A 21,890-nucleotide genomic window follows, 5' to 3' on the forward strand; every position below is an offset into this window, starting at 1 on the left:
AGTCTGGATCCATCATCTGTATGTGCCACACACCTTTACACTTTTTAATCTGTTTTTATTCAGGAAGTGAAATTAAAACTTTCAACTATAAATACAAATGCCAAGGTATTACATGAGATATCCAGAGGCTTTATATTTCTTTTAATTTCTCACAAATAATTCTTACGGAACTCAACATACATCTGGGAAACAAGTTGAAGTTTTGCATACAGTGAAAAACAAGTTACATAGTTATATTGTCAACTTGCCAATTTGCAATTCCTACCTCATACAAACAAAAGCTCAGGAAACAGGTGTAATTGATTCAGTAATGGTAGAGCAACTCTGCATTAAGCAAGCTGTCTAAAACCAGGTGTACTTTACCACTGTTTACTCAGTGACATCACAAAGTTTTAAAATATTTTATTCATATACTGTCACCAATATATATATGTATTGCAAAGAGGGCCAAACACTTGCAAAAATGTCAAGTTCTACACAACATTTCCGTGAGTATTTTCATCTCTTTTTTCCGTCCAAACAGCAAAGCAGTCATTGTTCTCACACAATCTCTTTAATTTGTCAAAAAACCCCACATAACTCCGTCTATATATCAAAGAAACTGAAGAGCAACCTTAACAGCAACTTTTAATTTATATGGGGGAAAAAAACCCAACAAACTAGATGAACTCATTTTAGTTATGACCTTATGTAGACCTGAAGAAAAATGACCACCAAGAATAGGTTCACTAAATTTATTTAAAAATCCTAAAATGTTTCTTACAAAAAAGCATTACATTCTGCACACTGCTCTCAACAAATGTCAGGGATGTGTGGCCTACCATATTCTCCCCCTTCAAAGTAAGATACAGTGTACATAAAGCAGAGTGTTCACAACAATTACAGAAAAACAGTACAATTTACCACCAACAATGAACAAAAATAGAATTCACTCTCTCTGCCGCTTCAAAATTTCAATGTTAGTCTTGTGCGCCCTTTTCCCCCCCATGTATCTGTAAGGAACTAAAACATTACATCTGGTGTACAGCAAAGATTCCACTACACCTCAAATGCAGAACACCTATGAAGCAGAGGAATGTTGGCTTTTTTTAACAGAAGCAGATAAAAAAAAAAAAAGGGGTGCAGGACTCCTTCAGTTCTTCACTAGTCTTAGAAAAACTTTCCAGAATACTGCTTCACACTATAAAAAAGAAAAAATAATCTTGCATTAGAATCCTTCAACATCTGCATACTGCTTCACACTATAAAAGAAAAAGAAAAAAGCATGTATTAGAATGATGGACCATACATCTTGCATCAACATTCATAAAGCATACTAAATTACAAATTCCTAACACATTTAAAAGTATGTAATTTTAAAATGTCAATGGCTAACAATTACATTAGTGTATTTCAGGCACAGTTAAATATTAGTAATCTAAACCCAAACATTCCAGTTAAGACATTAAAATCTGCTATAGCAGACAGAATGTTAATACAGCAATTGCTATGTGTAGCTGTTAATATTTGGCAGAAAAGGCAAAGTACTGTCAGCAAGGTGTGAAATGCTGCATAACAGCCCCAAATCGATTCAACTTGTCCTGTAGAGGCATGGTCTGTGCCATATGGCAGACTGTGATTTGTTGTCAATTTAGTTATCTAAAAACAACAAAATCACTAGTCTTCCACACAGAACTAGGCCAACATCCACTGAAATCTTCTATATTTTCTACAGGCTCTATGTAATTTATTACAAGTAGTTTTTTGCAGCAGTTTTCACCAGAGAAAGGAGAGGACTGCTTGGTTAAGATGTCTTCCAGCAAGATTAGTTTTGAGGGTGTCTTCATTTTAATTAGAATGGAGAACAGAAGAGAATCAAGGCAAAACTACCACTAGAGAAGTTAGGTTCAAATCATTACTTAAAACCTGCCTTCTTAAAAAACTGATTCACAGAGGAGAGCAGTTTTATAATACATGTTAATTTGACAGTAGGGACAATGATAAACTTTAACTTGCCTGTTCTGCAGCAAATACTGTGCATTTTGTATCTGGTCCTGTGTTCCTGTAATAGTTATTATCCGATCTTCTGAGCCTTCTAGTGGTTCATCAATTTTGATCGAAGCTCCTGACTCATGACGTATTTGTTTGATTCTCTGGCCTCCCTTTCCAATAATAGATCCTGCCAACTAGGGAAGGAAGCAAAAACATTAATTTCCTGATACAACAGTCTTTCCAAAACATTACAAAGTTACAACAGCACTTGAGTAGTTTCCACAAATTCAGTTTTAGGTCTTGAAATGGGAGCTTATGTCTTTATAGCCTAAAGATATCCCCTGCACTATTAATTGTATAAACACAGGTAAGACAAAGCTGGGAGAGCCAGCTCTCACTTGCAAAACACGAGTTACAAGGACCATCTATATTACTGAGTATTAACCACAAGTAAAATTGTTTAATGTATCCCTGAAGACAGAAACCAAACAGTCAAACAATACACTGTTGGTGATTTAGAAACACTTGTTTTGTACTTATCAAGCACTTTAAGTATTTCTGATTTACTTAAACAGTCTGAGAAATGGCTGTGACCTTTTTTTTTTTTTTAAGACAAAGCGTGAGTTGAAAGCAAATCAACTTTACTTACATCTTTGGGAATCGTTACTTGTGTTGTGATGATGGGTCCACCAAGATCTCCATATGATCCACGACCCCCTGCATAAGAATAATCTGATTTAAGTGTATGTATCAAGCCCTTAAGTAACTACATAATGAACTACATGCAAAGGTTCTATATGAACACTTACCATAACCAGAGCCACCCTCGAACTGTAAGAGAAAGAGAAAAAGACATTAATGTGAACAGCCATGCTTCATTAACACATTTTTATCTTAAGCACTATACTGTTAACTTCGAGCCGATTTAATCAAACATCACAAGCCTGAATCCTGATATAACAGTGTTGTGCCGTCAAAAGGTTAGAGGGAAGAGTAGAAACAAAAGAGGTGTGTGAGCAAGATCTCCTTAACTCTGTTCATTTGCACCAGAGGCCATCTTGTGCAGGACCACAAGCTGATGAGATGATTTTTGTACATTCCATCCAACTCCAGATATTCAGTGATTGTTATCCTGCCCTATCAAAACCTCTATGAATGACGCATAAAATGACAAAGAATTCAGCCATGCCGGTTTACCAAGGCAGTCTCTCTATCTCAGGTTCTTGCAGACAGCTGTTGATGCTGATCTACTTGTGACCTCTGTACTAAACATTAGAATTACAAAATCAGAATAGAGCCTTACTAATAGTACCAAGACAGCTCAAGAGAGACTCCAGTCTCCAGTTCCGGGACAGAAGTCTGCCCAGTAAATCATCCTACTACATCTACACCTTTGATTCTGACTATGCTACAACCCCTTTACATCCTTGAATAAACAGTCATTATATGAGTTGCTTCTGTTACACTTAAACCATCATATACCAAATGCAAATCACTGCAATGAGCACTCCTGGCCCTTTCTAGGATTTGTCAACTTGCATTTGATATCAAGTTCTCACTTCATCTAATGTGTTCTAAGTGTGCAAGACCCCATATTTATACTTTCCTACAGAAGCAGAGAATAAATATACATGGTTCTCTCAAATTCAACTTCTCAACAGACTCCTGGGTCTGTCTATGAGACGAGGCTGGAGGGTGCCCAAGGCTGAAACTGTCAGCCAAGCTGGTGGCATTTCAGTGATAATATTAAGAGAAAGAGTAAAAATTCCCAACGTGCACTGACTGTAAGAGTGAGCAAGGACAAAAAAAGTGCTCCAGGCACTGGAATGGAGCCCTGCAGTCAATGGAGAGAACCACACTGCAGCAGATCACTACACTACAGCCCACTGAGAGATGCTATGCTGAGAACAGGTAGATATGCCCTGAAGGAAGCTGCACAGACAGACAGACACCTGTGGCCTGTGAGGGGACCAACACCAAATTAGTCTGCTCTTGAAGGACTGTGCTCCATGAAGGGGACCCACACTGGAACAGCTCTTAAGAACTGCAGTCCACTGGAAACTGATAATTTGAGCAGTTCACAAACAGCTGTATCACCCCATGGAAGGGACCCGACACTGGAGCAGGGGAACAGTGCAGGGAGGAAGGCGCAGTGACAAGTGTGATGAACTGACTTGGAATTTGCTGCTCCCTATCACCCCTGCCCCATTCATGGCAGCAGAAGCAGAAGAGTAAGGAATGAAGGAGCAGACATCGAGTCTGTGAAGAAACAGAAGATGTGGAAAGGTGTTTTTATGTGTCTCACCATGCTACTCAAAGTGGCAGTAAACTTACCCCAAGCAAACTCTATTTTGCCTATGATGTTAATTACTAAGTGATCTGCCTGTCTTAATCATGAGCCACAGACTTTTCTGTCTTACCTCCTCCCATCACTTTATTAAAGACGCGGTGTGAGAACAGCTGGGTGGGGCTCCTGACAGCCACTCAAGTTCAACCACTCATAGTTACTGGCCCACAGAAGTTACAATGTAACAAGCTTCCCAAAAATACTCCTTATCTTTCTTTTTACATCAAAATGGAAGCTATTCAGATCAAACTGTTGATCTTATCCTCTATGTCTCTAAGCAACCTGTACTGTCTAATCATGTTACTAAGCAATACATATTATAAGACAACATAATAGAGCTCACAGTGGATTCCAAAATAAAAGACAATGAAGAACTCCACTTAAGGTTTGAGAAGCTGATCACACAGCATACTGCATACACAGACATATTGCTGTTGGTGTTTCTCACAGGATTCCTTTTTGAACTAATTTCTTTTAAAGAAAAAACCTTTCCTTGATCACATCTGCCTCTCCAGACTACAAAATGCAATTTTACGGCAGTTGCTGTGTATTTAAACTAAGAACTGACTTTTCACATATTAATTTGGCAGCATTTTGCCATCTTCAAGACATTGCCAACACCTGATGTACTCCATAATTTCTACAACAGAGTGACTAGATCAGTGAACAAGAGAAGGGCTAGAGGGACTATGTACCTGAACTTCTGTACAGGCTTTGACATAGTCCCCACATCCTTCCCTCCAAACTGGAGAGGGATGGATTCCATGGGTAGACTATTGAACAGGGATAGTTGCATCCAGAGGGCAGTAACAATGGATGTCAGAGTTTAAAGGGACATGAAGTGTCCCTCAAGGGTTGGCCTTCACTGGGAACAGTACTATTCAACGTCTTCATCAAGGACACAAACAGATTAGGTGCACCTGCAGCAAGTTTGAAGCTGAGTGGTGCAGCTGACAGAACTGAAGGACTGGATGCCATCCAGAGGAACCTGGACAAGCTCAAAAAGTGAGCCCATGGATATCTCATTTAATTTAACAAGAGCAAGGTGCTGCACCTGAGCTGATGCAATCCCCAGTATCAACACAGGCTGGGGGATGAACAGAGAGAGAGCAGCCCTGCCGTGAAGAACCTGGGGGTGCTGGTGGGTGAGGTGGGACATGACCAAGCAATGAGTACTTGAAGCCCAGAGTGGCAACCGTGTCCCTGTGCTGCATCGGAAGGTCAAGGGAGGTGATTCTGCCCTGCTAGTCTACTTCTCTGAGACCCCAGCACGAGTACTGCATCCAGCTCTCGGGCCACCAACATTAAGGACTTGAACCTACTGGATTTTGTCTGGCGAAGAACCACAAAGATTATTAGAGGGATGCAATACATCTCCTGTAAAAAGCCTGAGAGCTGGGATTATTCAGCTTGGAAAACAGAAGGCTCCATGGCTTTCCATCTCCAGATGGCAGTCTACAGGAAGGCAGGAGAGGAGTTTTCACACAGACATGCAGAGCAAGAACAAGGAGCAAGAGCTTTAAATTGAAAGAGGGTTGGACTAGTTCAGGTATTAGAAAGAAATTCTTCACTGTGAGGGTGGTGAGGCACTGCAACAGGTTGCCCAGAAAAGCTGGGGATGCCCAATTACTGGAAATGTTCAATGCCAGGTTCAACGGAACCCTGAGCATCCTGTCTAATTCAAAGTTCTCTACCCATGGCAGGTTGGACCTAGATGATCTTTAAGTTTACTTCCAACCAAAACTATTCCATGATTCTGTGATAACATCCCAAAATCTATCTGATCAAATGATGTATTTTCAAATAGACTGATAGGTGAATATAGTTATTCACAAATAAAAGTGAAAAGCTACTTTTAGTATTTGCTGTTTCAAATAAAACCCACATTAAGAAAGTAACACAAAATATAAATTGTAAATACATGCATCTACAGTGCATCAGTTATAAAGAAAGTTACCATTTATCAAAATGGTAATAGTGTGTAAAAGAGGCAAGAGAAAAGCTCCTCTATTTTTTATGCAGGCTGCTGCATAATTCTACATTTCTACCAATATTAGTTGCCTTCAAAGGACACACCATTGAGTCTGCCACTAAATTCAGAGTCAGAAGAATGGCTTTATAAATTTTGATAGGTGCAAGTTGCCATGGACTACACTCAAGACCTCCTAAAAAATCTGCTTTATCATTTAAGCTACTCAATAAAGCAGTTTCCAAAAAACAGGCTGAAAACACTTACCAGCTCTGGTGGCTGCATGTCATCACAGGCATCCACATGACACTGCATCATCTTCCAGACGTAATGTAAGAGGAAGAAAGGAAGTCCAGGTCACACAGACTTTTAGAGAATGTCACAACCAAATAAAATGCATAGTGGTACAAAGAACATTTATACTATTAGCAAAGACTTAAAATTATGTGATTTACACTACTTTCAAGACTCACTGAGGTAACTCTAAATGGGCAACTTAAGTTTTCCTTCTCTTTCTGTGGTATTAGCAGATTTTTCCTCTAAGCTCAGAAACTAATGGCAAGGCAAGACTTAAACGACCCTTCTGATTTCTTCTAAAAAATCTTTTTATGTTTTTACATGTAAAAGTATTATATCAATCTTTCATTTCTGTCATCTGCTAGAAAAAAAGAGGTTTAGTAAGACTGAAATAAGTAACAGCACGTGATTACATCGACTGCAGGTTAAGCAGGAAGAACACTGCTTCTTATGTTCTACTATCCAAATACCTCATCTAGCCAATAGGTAGACTAATAATCTACCACTGCCTAATTTTATTAGAAACTTAATTATGTTTCTAAAACATGATATATGGCATTTTTTCTTTCAGAATTTTACAACTTCAGCAGTTGATATTTGTGCAAAATGGGTTTCTGAAACAGGGTGTCTTAGCATCCATAACGTTTTATACTGCAGGCTGATTTTTGCTAGTCACTACTCAGAACTGTAACAGAAATCAGATGACAGACCGGCTGGATAAGGCAAAGAGCTTAACTTTTACATCTTATAAAAAACCCTGTCTGCAGTCCTAACTGATGTCAAATTCTTTTGCAGTACGTTTTTCTGGTTTTTAAGAGTTTCCTAGGAAAGTGAAATTTTGTTACTTCCTTTTAGCACAGTTATCATACATTCTTCCTTTACTAATTTTTTAACATGCCCCTGAGAATGAGTGTGTTAAGAAACACAGAAAACAGGATTCTTCAGATCATAATAGCCCTTATGGTCCCCAGAATTTGATCTGGAGTAGTTACACTGAAATATATAGTTCTATATGCAGATAAACAGATCTGTATTTTGGATAAAAAGCTTCAGAACAGACTGTAAGTCAAATGAGCATTTAAAGAGCAGTACATATTTATTCTACAACTTTAAGCCTGGCTAATAGACAAGTATCATCTTAAGTGATTAACTCTGTACAGCCAAGAGGAATTTATTCATCTTTTAAAATAAAAATGGGTTTTTCTCATCTCAGCATCTACAGGCTGTCAATATTGTCCTATCTCTGGAATTTTGGAAAAACCACAGTTCAGCACCCAATCTTAAAGGCTGTCAACTGTTTGATCTTTCTGCCTTTAACGAAAAAGAGAACTGGCAAAAAATTGTTTCTGTACATTCAATTTTTCCACTATTTTTGAGGTGCTCATCAACTGTTGCCTTTTATTACACTTATGTAGGATAGAATCCCTGTGAAAAGAGCACTTCTACTCTCTAATAGAAGTTTTTCCATAATTAGATCACAAAGCACAGTAATACTGGTTTAATTAAAACTTCTAGCTATACAGGAGTTTCTAATTGAAACAAAGGGTAGCAGAGGAAGTCTTTACCTTTTGGCATGATACTTGAGGCTGTAATGTCTCAAGTGAAATCACTCACTGTGATTTCCTTTCTGCTTACACAATTTAGAACACTAGGATCATAATTAACTAAAACTAGAAATGAAATACTATCTTTGTTAGGAAGTATTTCTCACTTTAACCAGGCTATAATATTTAGTCACAAAGGAGCCAAAGTCATGAGCAGCTTCACCATGAAAAAGATATGAAATTGCTTTTTGTTCCATGAAAGAAACCAAACTAGCAGAAATTACTCCACTAGTGTGTAGAAATTCATGTCAATAAAGTGAAGGTCAACCTGACAGGCTAAACCTAAGTCAAAATGGATTTTCTATTCTAGCTGGACTGGAATAAAAATAGAACAAAATTAGAACACACTACTGCTCAAGAGTCGAGCAAAGTAAGACTGTGCTCAACCAAATACCCAAAGAAGGGCAGGCCGCTCTAGAGTTTATATACTCTAGCACAGGCTTTATAAGCTGCAAATAGAAGAACACAAAACCTAAGCTCTGATAACACAGATAAGGAATCTTGGAGGTGTACTTCTTCCTTCTTCCAGCTTCTTAGCATGAGAGCAGCTCCATAGAGTAGCACAGGAAACAAGTTTTTTTTGTAACTGCAAACATTTGTAACTGCAAATATTTCCTTTTATTTCTAATAAGCTCATGACATTCATGCAATTTTTAGTTCCAGTAACTCTTATTGCCAAGGAGAACATGTGAAGCCCATTTAGGTAGCCCATTTCATAGCTCTTTTTCATGTCTATCTTTTACATTAATTTAGAAGTAAAGGAAGTGTCAACTGTCATCTTAAAGAAGGTGCCAAACAAAGCCAGAGGAGAAAAGTTTGTTACTATAGAGATCCACCGATGTTGTGGTTTAAGACCAGCTGGCAACTAAGAGCTACACAGCCGCTTGCTCGCATCTCCCCACCCAACCGCCAGTGGAACTGGAATGAGCATCAGAAGTAAAACTTAAAGGTTGAGATAAGAACAGTTTAGTAACTGAGAAAAAAGTTAAAAACAAACCAAAGAAAACCAAACAAAAATTAAGCAACCATCACCATCATGCCCCAAAACAATAAAAAAACAGTAATACGATCAAGGGTCCATGATACAACTGCTCATACTTTGCTGATCACTGTCAGGCCCCATCCTCAAACTCTTATGGATCCTCCTTTCTGGGTAAGTGCCCCAGTTTATATACTGGGTATGATGTTCTATGGTGTGGAATATCTCTTTGGCCAGTTCAGCCAGTCACTTGTACTGATTATGACCCCTCCCAGCTTCTTTGGTGTACCTACTCACTGTCAGGGCATGAGACACTAGGTGCTTGACTTAGGATACACACTACATAGGAAAACCAAAAACATTAGCATGCTATCAACATTACTCTCATACTGAATTCAGAACACAGCACCGGACCAGCTCCCGAGAAGAAAGTAACTATCCCAGCTGAAACCAGGACAACCTGCTGGATTTTCTACTTCGGAAGAAGTAGCTTGTCTCAGAGCAGCAGATGACTAATGGGGTGTCACAGTTCAGAAGGCAACATAGAAGACTATTTTAAGACCTTTGTTTTAAGCTTCCACATACTATGAGATTTTTTTTCTCCCTCCAGAAAAAAACTGATGTAGGATTCAACTAAGGAGGGTTCTACCTCCAAAACAATTGGAATTAACAGTGGACTTTCTGCAGAGAAACTAAAAAACACAGAACTGATTCAAAAGAGCCATCACCTTCCATTAATTAGAGCTCTTCTCAGATACTGTACCAAAATCTGTACTACTGTATCAATGGTCATGTTTTCCAACCTTTAGTGTTAATGCTTGTGTAACTCCTCAGAGAACATTGTCCTGACATGCTTTCTCTATCTGAAAATTTAGCAATTGCTATTTCTGTCATGCTGATTAAAAATATCTGAAAGAGGGCAAAGGCAAGAAAACCTACAGAGCTGAGCACAGTCAAATTCTCTGAATCTTAATGATCACAGAGAGAAAGAAAGAAAACAGAGAAGTACCATTTACACCTCAAATATTCATCCACAGGAGGCCTACTTGTATGGACAAAACATTTTGGTTTTGCTATCAGAGCCATGTATGTCCCACATGAAGGTACATGTGGTTCAGCAACAGGAAGTCAGCATGCTAACTGTGCTTAGGGACACAACAGAGCAAATTTTAAAAGCATACCATGCCATCGTAACGGTCTCCCGGTCTGCCCCTTCGGTCATAGGACATCAGATCTCTAAAACAAAAAAGGCAGCAGCAGTTAATTGTGTTATGTGTATTATGACCTAGCTTGTTTATTCGAATCTGGATTTCCTCATTCATGGTTCACATATAACTTAGTATCAAACTACTCTACCCAAGTACTGAATATCAAAAGTTCCACAACTACTGAACATAGTCCTTGCAATTCACTACAGCGCAACAGGTAATTAAATTTCAGTAAATTTCATAATACTCTTGTCTAATGCAGGCTCAATCTTGCACAATCACTACCAATATGGAAGCATGGAAAAATCACTGGAAACATGAAGATGACTCAGATGTACAACATGAGTTTTTATATAATGCATTTATACAACGACTCACCCGCCACGAGGAGGTGGTGGGGGAGGAAGAGGAAGGTTACGAGCTCTGCTGCCACCTCTACCACCACGACCTGGTGGAGGTGGTGGAGGTCCTCTGCGAGGGCTCATATCATCATAATCTCTTCTGGAGGGAGGCATAGGTCGTCCACCACGAGGCATTCGATCAAAACCTCCTCTTCCACGCATCGGAAAGCCCACTGGCCGTCCCCTTCTATCATCAAACATCATTGTGAAGCCACCGTAGTCATATGTTTCATCATAGAAATTCGGATCATAAGGCTGGGCCCGTCCTTTAATTGGAGACTAGTACAAACAAACAGAACAATTCCCCAAATCAGACAGTTCTATTACAACTGGTATACTTAATTAACACATATATGCATTTGGAACATGTTCTTGATTTCACAAGGCTGCCAAGAAAGGAGATGTTGATGCGCTTCCTGCGAACTTAACCATGGCAGTAAAACTACTTAGATGTGGCAGATACATTTTGTTTCCCTTCCTCTTTGAATTTTCCATTCTGTTGACACGGAAAGCACAAATGGCCCACTTGTACCAAAAACTGCTTTCCTCCCTCATAAGGTGTACCCCAATTCTAAGCAACAGAAACAGTTCCCAAGATTCATAACTGTCCATCACCTTGCTGTTGGGAAAGTAGGAGGTACTGAATTTAGAAACTGAAAGACAACATTTTTCATCCAACTATTGCCTGAAACATTCACGAATGCCAATGAAAGAATAAAATAAATTTAATAAACCTTACCTCAGAGATAAGATCCAAGATAATCTTGATGCACTCAACAACTCTATCAGGTTTTCCACCAATAAGCACCACTCTGTCAGTTGAATGAGGACAACACTCTTGAAAGAGCTTAATGGTCGTCTGAGTGTTCTGTAGAAGGAAAAAAAATCTAATATTACCAAATATATTTTAAACAAGTTTATAAAACCATTAAAGTATTTTAAAAATAGATTCAAAAGATAATTACGTTCCACCGTCTTAAATCTGCATGCTTGCTCTGGAGTTATCACACAGAATTAGATTATATATTTTAAAAATCTTGCTGCTTTAAGTTTTGTAGGAAGGTGAAAAAAAATTTAGTTTTCTCCCATTTCATTTGTGACTCATCTACAACACATCATTTAATTAAGTATTAGAAAAACGACCACATAACCATTGTGAGCTTACAGGCTGTATTAGCTTTAAATTAAACATGCTTCGGATGCCTAGATGGCAACATTGCAAGGATTATGTCTAGTTATCTTGCCTTTCTTAATCCATACAAACACGTATTGGCTTATACCTGAACTGACCTGAAGCTGCCTTCAACACAACACCAAGAAACTCAGTCCTGTGTTTTCAGTTCATAGAGACCATCAAATTTTTAAAATCTCACTCTTTCACTTTAAAAAAAATGCTCTTCCAGGTGTTAAAATTAAAAAATACAAAACCAAACGTGAAGTCTTTTCACAGTACATCTACTGTGGATATGCCTTCATTCTAGACTGTTTTGTGTGTCCAACCACATAAATAATTCTGCACTATGCAACAGTCTGTTCTAAAAGGCGAAATTAATACAATTTTAATAAAATGAAGTAAAAATATTTTCTTTAAAACAGTGTTCTACCACAAGTAATGTTTAACCAAGTCCTGGCTCTGCCACAGATATTACTTCTGAGGGTGTGCAAGAAAGGTACAACTCCCAGCTCCATCTCACAATATCAAAAGCATGTATGCAGCACGTTCAGAAGGAGTTACTGCACAGCAGATACTTACAGATACCCCTTATGAACAGAAAACACTGCTTATTGAACAAAATCAAATCTCTGAAGAACAGAAAGCAAGTACCTCTCTGAGTTCTTTAATTTTAGCACCCTTGACACCAATAATGCCTCCTGCCAAACTCTGGTGAATAAGAAGTCGAAGTTCGCAGTCGAAGTCGCTGCCTTTGTAGTGTTGATACTGCAAATATGATGCATATAGGGAGAAGCAATAAAGATTAATCACAAGAGTTCAAAATATTTGGGGTTTTAACCTTTTTCTTCAAACACAATGAGGCAATTTAATTTATTGCTGAATTGCAGTCCTGTATTTCTTTTGATACAACTGCAACAATTTAAACACTTCACCTGAACATGAACTAGCAGTTTTCGCTATTTATATTACTTACTAAAATTACTGCACCACTTGCTATAAAGATTTAGGAAGGTACTAAATGGTGCAACACTTACTATTTGGAAAATAGGAAGGCTATTCAAAATGTTAATTTCATAAACAATGACAGACTCTGCCCTCTACCCAAAAAATGCCAACATGTAGTGTGACAGCCATAATCCTTGTTTAAAAGGCTTTTGGGATTTTTCACTTTAATTTCCTGTATTTAAAAAGTAGCAAATACTCTAGAACCATCTCATTCAAAAGCTGATCTTTTCATTCTAAGCAGAAGAAAATTTCAAGATAAATACCTCTTCTAAAGTAGGGATAATCTTCTTCAAGATTTCTCCAATTGTCTCTATATCTGCACTTATACTCAAGATGCTGTTGGAAGCCAGGATGACAGACAATATGAAGAAGGTAGAAAAGAAAAAGCAGAAGTAAATTTTTTTTATCATCACACAAAATTTTAACAAGATTGACTACAAAGAGGAGTTTACAAATATTCCCCCTTTAAAGTAAACCTGTTTGCTCAATTTACAACACATGCATCTTTGTTTATGCCCAGTATATATGCATGAGAAATTAAAGATTAGGCAGATCTTGCAGAGAGAGAGAAAGACAGAATGGGCTTTTGGAAGGGCTCAAATTAAGTGGGCAAGAAATTGACGCAGAACTGAAAGTAGAAGTGGATATTCATGTTCCCCGCCACCACTAATTAGGATACCCTCGCTATTACATTCGTAGAACTGGCACACCTTCTCATTTTAAAAGTGAGGATATGCAAGTGGTGAACGTTGTATCTGGAATAAGGTTATGAAACTCAGATTACTAATGGGCTCTCTGAGAAAACAAATACAAATGCAAGACAAAAAAAAAGACGAAACAAATGAGAAGTGAAGGAAAGCGAACCGGAATTAGCATTTCATCAGAAATAATTATGAACAGGCAATGTTGAGGGGAGCAAGGTGGGCCACAAAGACAGAGCGAGAGACTATTTTGAACCAATTTGATTTACAATGCAGCAAATATGCAACACTTGAAGCTGTGCTCCTTCCATTGAAATAAAATTAGTGGATTGTTTGGGTGGGCAACTCACGTAAAAGTTCAGTGACAAAAAGACTTAATGGGGAAAATAAGACAGAAAACTTGAAAAAAAACAATACACCGTCTATAAGGGGATACTATTTAATTATATCAAAGGCAGGTAATAAAATACATTTCTCTCTTTCTATTCAGGCAGTGAGGCATAAACTGTTGGGACATACCGCTCGGGGCCACTGCTGTCTGGGACTGAAACACTGGCATTGTACTGCATTGGTCATTGGCGTTCGTGGATGTTGGCATTGGGCATGGGTATTCAATCGGAAGTTGTCAAGTATGGTACCCGTTTGGCAACGAGCACATTTTTGGGCATAGCCAACCAGGGTTTTCACATGGGCGTTCAGGGGCGGATGGGCCAACGTCATGGTGGGCAACGCAGGGGCAAGTCGATCCAGTACATGGGCAACGGAGATATATGGCCAAAAAAACAAGGAGAGGGAAAAGGGGGAAAAGCAATAAATTTTAATTTAATACAAACTATACTCATTACTCTCAATTAATGAAACAAGCTTAAGTTGTTCTGAAGACTAACACAGTAACTGATTGCTACACCAACTGTGGCTTAACAGTATGGACTTTAAAAATGAGTCACTCGATCTGACTAAACTACTTTTTACTTTTGACAAATGATGTTTCAGTAGCAGGCTGGCTCATGAGGGTAGACGCAAAACCTGTCAAGACTGATAGCTCTAGAACCTTGGGCAAATTGGGAAAGTTCATGTTCCAAAAGAATCTGAATTATCTGGACTTAGGTGACATACTGATTTACTCAAAAAATAAATTAAAAAAACCAACAAAAAAAACCAACATAAAAAAAAAAACCTAATAAAAAAACCCTAAAAAAAAGGAACAACTAGCTGCCAAAGTTAGTGACCATATGTATGATTCCTGACCATTTCAACTAAAATTTCAACTCTAGTTGAGGTAGTTTATGAACTTAGTTGGAACTGATTTGTAATTGCAAAATCTTGTGCTGAACAGAGTCTTGATTGGAAAAACCACTGAAATTGTAGCTGATGTTAAGTACAGAAGTGTAAACAAATGGAATTTAAGAAGCGTTGCCAAGTTTTATAAATACACAACATTAAGGCTGAGCATGTGTCTAATCACCAGAGTCAACCCCCTGTAAAATGTGAACAGGCATTAAGTCATGACCATTTAAAAATGCTTCCAAGTACCAGAACAGAAAGTTCCTTCGGTGTTTTACACTCATATTTAAAGCAAGAAACCTTAATAGTGATGCTTTTGTGCTTCATTTGCAAGCTGTTAAAGAACAGATGGATGATTTCATTTTTCTTTTTTAAAGGAAGTTAAAGAATTCCTCTATCACTGGATTAAGCCAGCCACCTGCAAGGGTTTCAGCAGTACTATAATTGATGCACACATATGAGGAATGGTACTATTAAGGGATTTAAGCTTTGTCAATATTTTCAATTAGGATGGTAACTCACTTCAAGTGTGTAATTTAGCAGAATCCTATTAAAAAGTGAAGAGATTTAATATAAACCTCTCCTCCCATGCCTCAAGCTGGGTTTTAACTGAAATAGAAATTGAAGAACTGTTATCTACTCTGACAGTCAATACAAATGGCTTGTAACTTGGATGTCTATAGAGTTGAATTGCTCCCATTTCTAGAAATGCACGCAATCAAGTTTTCGATGTAGTGCTCTGAAAGAAGTGGTGTTAAATTAGTTCAAACTCATATATACTCACGTCTGTACGAAGTGCTTTAATATTTTTGCCACCTTTTCCAATCACTGCTCCAGCATTCTGGAAAATAGTTTTCAGAAGTTACATTATGACAAGCACAGATTAAATTTTTGAACTCTAGACTAAAAATAGTAGATCTATTTTTGCTAGCCCAGGAGGTGGGGGCAGGCACTACTTTGGAAAGGTTCAAACCGAACTGAAACCAACTGAAAGTCTGGCCACATAAAGCTCTTATAATCACAAGACGCAGCATAGAGAGAACGATAACTCAGTTTTGCCACTAATATTTTAATTCCAATGAGAGTTTTCTAGGCAATTCTGCCCATATTGAACTTCTCATAGACTAGATCTATTTAAAAAAACAAACTAAATGAATGTAATGTGGATGAATTATTCCTCTATTTTCTGAACAGCTTCTTCCTTATAGAATATGTTTACAAATTCCACTTTTGTTCTTCAAACTTTTGGTAATTTCAAGTGACAGTATTGTTTTGCACATCTGTAAAGTAACTAATTTCTCAGAGCAATATAAACTGAAAAAGGCTGAAATGAATGTAAATAGCCACCAACTTCATTAAAGCCACTAACATCAAAAGGAATAAACTGATGAACAGTAAACAATAGTAATTGCAAAGCAACATTTTTACCAGGTTCTTTCAAGAATTCTATAAAGTATTAATTTTACTACACACATACATTACGCTAACAGCATGCAAAACGTTTCATGGTACTCCATGTAACTTGGCTACTGGTCAGAAATGCCACACAGAGTTACAGCAACGTTCTTTCACAACAACACAAAAGACTGAGATACTTCAGAAAGTATAAATCATCTGTAGCAACTGGAAACACCAGAGGAGACGCATATACAGCAACTCCAACTATTTACACTTGTCAACAAAATCACTGCAATCCCTGAAGCTACTCCCACACTTCTTCCTGTTGATACAGTTGAACAAGTTTAGTAAATCTATTTGGGAGAGTTATTAAAATCCTAAGTTCTTGTCTCGCATATTTATTTAAAATCAGTAATTTATAATCCTCTAAACACTTTCTTTTCCAGAGTCTCACATACACTCATTCCCCTCAAAATAGCTACCTTCCATTCAAATGTAAAAAAAATCTTAGACTCTTTATTGCTCTACTTCTCAGCAAGTATGTATTTTTAATAAACCCTGTATTGATCGTTCAGGACCTATCCTTTTAAGAGAAGCCCAAGGACAATTCCATTGCAATACACCTACAACTACCATTCCTTCATACTGAAAATTACTCCAGTAAGTTATCTCATTTCAAAAAACGCACATAATCTCTCTACACTTACACCCCAACATACACTTTGTCACCAACATCTTGAACAATGCTACACACAAAACCAGTAAAAACAAAAAAGCGTACTTTGCTCTGAAGCAAGATGCGCAGTTCCACCATCTCATCAGTGTTCCGAGATCTTTTGAAGGCCTGCTCTTCCTCCATATCTTCTGCAGGACGTTTGCCTGTAGAGAGGTCCATAGGGGGGAAACATAAACATTTATTTAACTTTCTAAGTCATAATAAATTGGAACGTGCCAAATTTATGCTCTGTACTATTAATACATTCTTTCTTATTAGCACAAAACCAATTACAGATTCTGAGCATCCACAGCACAGAAACAAGTCCTCATTTTAACAGCTTTCTTACTGATTAACAACTGAAAATGCATTTAAAAATCTATGAACTATGGCTTAAATGAGAATGTTGCATTCAGCCAGTAAGAAACTCATGACACTAAAGGAGTGCAGCATCACCCACTTAGTATTTATTTATAATTTACATTTGGGAAAAACTTTTCAGGCATAAAGCTCAAATGCAGTTTGTCCACACTGAAATACTGGTGAAGTAATAGTAAAGTATTCAGATGCTATTCAGAAAAAGCTGGCATGAATCAACAAGAGTAATGCCCAAATTTCCCTGGTAATTATACCTAAGAAATTTTCCATTAAGCTCTTTAGCAATATTTCGCATATTCATATGCCTGCACGTAACAATGGCAATGAACGAAGAGCAATTAACAGATATGCCCTATAGAATTCATACACATATTCACATTCTCCATACAGCCACAAAATATTTTTCAATATCTGGTCATAAATATTTCAGTTCTCATGTCTAAATCATGCCAACAGAAAGATTATGTGTTTATGCCTTAAAGTCTATGTAATAACACATTAATTAAAACTGACGATATTTAATGCAGAACACAAAATTACTACTGATGCAAACATATGGTAAATTTAACTCATTAGAAAATTCTTTGAAATACTAAAATTTTAAAGATGTTCTTTCTAAAAGGAATAGTCCTTTAAAAAATTTACCATTTGTCTCCGTGTTGGTAAAGGTCTCCTCCTGTTGTTCAGTCTCCATTGCCTTTTTTTCTTATATGGACAAGCAAAACCTGTTGAAAAATAAAGACGGTACATTTTTTTGTCAACAGACAAACTGCACCTCATGCTAAAGTGAAGAAACAACAAAAATAAATGCCTGCTGCTAGAACTTACCGCTATTATATATCCTTGCTGACAAAACTCAAGTATTTTGGGCGGGATCAAAATCCAACAGCCTATTGCTTCAAGAGCCTATGAAAACAGCATACATCAGTTGTGAGTCTCCCCACGGTGTGAGTCTGTCACTACAGCCAGAAACCAAAGGTTTGACCTCAGCTGTCACTTCAAATTTTTTCTTTATAAAAGAAAAAGCGTAGCCAAACCAATACACCACCAAGAGAAGATAAAGGCTAAGTCTGTAGACTTACATAAACTCTAAATGTCTGAATCACAGTTTTTGGGCACATGCTAGTTTTAAGTAACCACATAACCTCAACATTATATGGTATGTGCCTTGGTTTCACTTTCTAAAGGGCACTACACCAGAATCTGGTCCTGCTATTTAGGTCAACACTATTTACATTTAAAAAACATTCCTTTTAGGGGAATTATCAGTACTTGTTCTAAAAATTCTTTACCACTGTACTAGCACACATTTGAGCATGTGCTCCTCTCAACTATAATTGATAAATAAAACTAAACTTCATTACTCCACCTGTATTAAAATAATCTTTTTAAAAATACTATCCTCTGTAGTTACATACAATCCACTGCATGCACACATCCCCAAAACCTCCAAAAGAAGCTTTACTTCACCGCAATTTTCTGAAATAGATTGTGACTTTTTTAGCTACTGAGACACATTAGCGAGAAGTGTAGATAAAAGAAACAATTTTGCAACTATCATTAAAAATGTTATTTATAAACACAGCCAAACAATCACGTATTTCCCCTTGCATCGCTTCAACTTCCATTGCCTAAACAAAAGGTAGGCACTCACTTTTGTATCCAGTATCGCGGGTGGGGAAGAAGCTGATTCTAACTTATTAAACGTAGTTTCAGACAGCTGTGTAACTGTTGCCCCCTTCTAGGGGCTAAGAGGTGGCTCTGCCTTCCCAACACATGCCAGTTTTTCCAGGCACTTGAAGTGGGCTAACGGGCATGCACAAGTTTAGTAATAGCGGGATCGCAGGCAGATATTGCCAAAACTGTGCTACTGCGCGGACGCGCAGCAAGGAAGACACCGACCAAGTGCAATAGCCCTTTCAGACACTGGTTAATCTATTTTCAACTATCCCAAGAATTTTAAGGCAGCAGAGAGCAAACTGTTATCAGTTACAGTTACAATTCACAGCTCAGTCTCCCCTAGTCAAACCTCCCCAATATGCCATGTGTTCTCAGTAACCTCGCTCTGCTAGGTAAATCGAGGACATTCACATCACTAATAAAGTGAGGTGCACTATGAACACCGAAGGGCTAAAGCGGACACGAGAGGTGCGACCAGCGACCAGACTCAAGTGCTGAGAAACGCCAGTGCGCCTACAGGGCGCAGCAACACTTCTCGCCTGCCTCTCTTTTCTCCGCGTACCCCTCCCTGTCTCCAGCCACCCGCCCACCGCGGCGGGGACAGGCGAGCGGCGGCGCTGCGGCATCCCCGCGGAGCCAAAGAAATGGCGCCCTCCGAAATGGCGCCCGCCCGCCCGCCCGCTGCGAGGCGGAGCCGGCAGCGCAAAGGCCGCCGCCACCACCACGCGGCCGCGGGGCGCGTTACCCGGCTCTGCCCGGGCCGACACAAAGGAGGTGCCTGGCGGCTCGAAGCCCGGCGCAGCGGGCGGAGCAGGTCAGCCCTAGAGGCACGGGCAGTCCGCCCGTCCCCGAAAGCGGCGCGGCCGCGATGCGAAACGTCCGTCCCCCGATCGGCCTCTGCGGCTGCTTCCGCACAGGCCGCGGCCCGGAGCGCCCTCTCTGCGCCCGCCATAATCCTCCGCAGAAGGTCGCCCTGGGCAGTTACCACAGGCAGGCGCGGGAAGAAGGCGGCGGCGGCCGCCGCGTCCCCGCCCTTGGAGCGCACCCGCTGGCGCTGCGGAACGTGCGCTGTCCCCACGGGGCAACGGGGCCACTGGCCATCTAAAGGCCCTCAGCAACAGCCGAGGCGGCCACACACCAATGTCCTCGACGCAGCGCTCTCCCCGTTCTACCGCCAAACGTTCGGGGCCTCCAAGGAAGCCCTGGGGCACACGGCAGCACTCGGCGGCTGAGGCCCCACGATAGGAGACACAGGCCCTCTGGCACCGCTGTGTCACGCAGCGTGGCCGAGCCGGGTACAGCGGCAGCTCTGCCGGGCCATGCGAGGCCTGGACCCGCCTGTGCCTTTCGCCCACCCCACTCCCCTCCTCGCCGTCCCCCTCCGCACGGCGCTGCGGGCTGCGCGTACCTGCGCCCACCGCCGGCCCCACCGCGTACGGGAGAGAAAGGGGAGCAGCCCGGGCCTCCGACGCGCACATCCACCAGCGCCAGCCGCGATTGGCCCCGCCGCCACCCCCCTCGCGGCGCCGCTGCCGTCTCGTTGGGTGAGGCCGCTGCCCGTCAGCACAGGAGGCGGCGCTGCAATCCGCACCGCCTTCCGTGAGGGAAGGGTCGAGACGGACCCGGGGAAAGGGCGGCGCCGTAAGGCCCGTGCCGCGGCCAGCCGGCCCGTCTTCCTTACCTGGGCTGTGGGAGCCGCGCTGGGAGCGGCGCGGGCAGCGAGGGGGCGGCCCAGGAAAGCGAGAGCGGCTGCGGCAGGCAGGAGAGAAAATGGCGACCGCTAAAACCCCGCCTTGTGCGTGCAGCCCGGCGCCGGCCGTGGCGAGATTCTCGCGATGATTCGACGCGCGCCTCCCATTGGCCGGTGTGTGCGCGCGGCGGTTTCGGGAGCGCGGGCTCGGGCGGCGCCCCGTCCCTCAGGCCGGCGGAGCCGGGCAGCGCTCGCCTGCCCCGGTGAGTTGGCGCTCTCGGCCCCTCTGAGGGGCTGCGAGGTGCGGCCTCTCCTCTCTCAGGTCTTCTGTCTCTCCCAGTCTCTGCCCATCCCTCAACCCTTTCACTTCCCCTGTTGAAAGCTGGCGCTTTACTTGGGTTAAGTAACTACGCGGTATCTTCCGAGTGGTGTATCTTTGGGGAGAGCTTGGAGGCAGGGTGTTCTCTTATTTGCTCTGAAAATTATAATGCCAAAAAAAAAATATCAAGCCCAGCAAAACGCACATCTGCTGTTTCTTAAATATTCTTACTGCAGGTTTTGTTTTCGTTCTGTAGAGAGACTGAGCTCTTCGGTCTTCCTTTCTAAGGGATTGAACATGATCCATGTACAGTTAGGCAGCCTAATATTTTTTCAATGTTTGTAGAGTGACGTGGATGCGGGAGTTGAATGCACCATTAGCAGGTGTGCTACCGATACCAGATCTGCATGTGCTGCTGACTCTTGGCGGACAAGAACCTTGCAGAGGGATCTGAAATAGATTGGAGCACTGGGCACTTATCAGTGGCATGAAACTGAACAAGAACAAATACAGATTCTCCCCCTGGGATGCAGTGAAGCTGGGCACAAGTTAAAGCCGGCAGAGGAGTGTGTGTAGAGCAGCCCTGCAGAAAGGGATCTGGGGGTGCTGGTGGCAGCAGCTCAGGGTGGGTCAGCAGTGTGTGCCCGGGCAGCCAGGAGGGCAAACCCCACCCCGGGCTGCAGCAGACACAGCAGCACCGCTGTGCTTGGGATCATCCTGCTGCACTCAGCCGAGATGGGCCTCACCCTGAGCCCTGTGTGCAGGGCTGC

General features: G+C 40.8%; 2 protein-coding genes across 15 annotated transcripts in view; one reads left to right on the plus strand and one right to left on the minus strand.

Annotated features, from left to right (window-relative positions):
• Nucleotides 1-34: 34 nt before the first annotated feature.
• HNRNPK (heterogeneous nuclear ribonucleoprotein K) lies at nucleotides 35-20,928 on the minus strand. Of its 11 annotated transcripts, none has more exons than XM_063423875.1 (16): nucleotides 20,793-20,925; nucleotides 18,260-18,337; nucleotides 18,077-18,156; nucleotides 17,120-17,229; nucleotides 15,725-15,781; nucleotides 14,176-14,219; nucleotides 13,218-13,291; nucleotides 12,602-12,729; nucleotides 11,516-11,644; nucleotides 10,754-11,055; nucleotides 10,349-10,403; nucleotides 6,555-6,605; nucleotides 2,781-2,802; nucleotides 2,621-2,703; nucleotides 1,996-2,165; nucleotides 35-1,241 (listed from the first exon to the last, which is right to left on the minus strand). In XM_063423875.1, exons 3-16 carry the CDS (start codon nucleotides 18,123-18,125, stop codon nucleotides 1,208-1,210), a joined length of 1,308 nt encoding a protein of 435 aa, XP_063279945.1. In that variant the 5' UTR covers nucleotides 18,126-18,156; nucleotides 18,260-18,337; nucleotides 20,793-20,925; the 3' UTR covers nucleotides 35-1,207. The 11 variants fall into 11 exon arrangements, with proteins under 11 accessions (XP_063279945.1, XP_063279949.1, XP_063279955.1 ...); XM_063423879.1 differs by lacking the exon at nucleotides 20,793-20,925 and adding an exon at nucleotides 20,520-20,658 and having other exon boundaries at nucleotides 35-1,180; XM_063423885.1 differs by lacking the exon at nucleotides 20,793-20,925 and adding an exon at nucleotides 20,520-20,657 and having other exon boundaries at nucleotides 35-1,180; nucleotides 12,602-12,715; nucleotides 13,219-13,291; nucleotides 17,120-17,217.
• RMI1 (RecQ mediated genome instability 1) overlaps nucleotides 20,927-21,890 on the plus strand; it is a 21,071-nt gene continuing 20,107 nt past the window's right edge. For 3 of the 4 annotated variants that reach the window (XM_063423872.1, XM_063423873.1, XM_063423870.1), the window contains exon 1: nucleotides 20,927-21,064. The gene's annotated coding sequence lies outside the window, so the exon portion shown is untranslated. Of the gene's footprint in view, nucleotides 21,103-21,890 lie in introns of all 4 variants that reach the window. The other variant, XM_063423871.1, reaches the window with a different exon arrangement.

Source organism: Prinia subflava, chromosome Z (assembly GCF_021018805.1).
Source record: "Prinia subflava isolate CZ2003 ecotype Zambia chromosome Z, Cam_Psub_1.2, whole genome shotgun sequence".
Lineage (NCBI taxonomy): Eukaryota > Metazoa > Chordata > Aves > Passeriformes > Cisticolidae > Prinia > Prinia subflava.

What these genes read in the sequence shown, in the direction of transcription:
- HNRNPK (XM_063423878.1), bottom strand. Translation starts at nt 18,125, where the DNA reads ATGGAGACTGAACAACAGGAGGAGACCTTTACCAACACGGAGACAAAT. An exon ending in TTAAAGCACTTCGTACAGAC is followed by an intron (nt 14,220 to 15,724) that starts GTGAGTATATAT and finishes TGACCAATGCAG; the next exon opens with TACAATGCCAGTGTTTCAGT. An exon ending in CAGTATTTGCTGCAGAACAG is followed by an intron (nt 1,242 to 1,995) that starts GCAAGTTAAAGT and finishes TTTCTTTTATAG; the next exon opens with TGTGAAGCAGTATGCAGATG.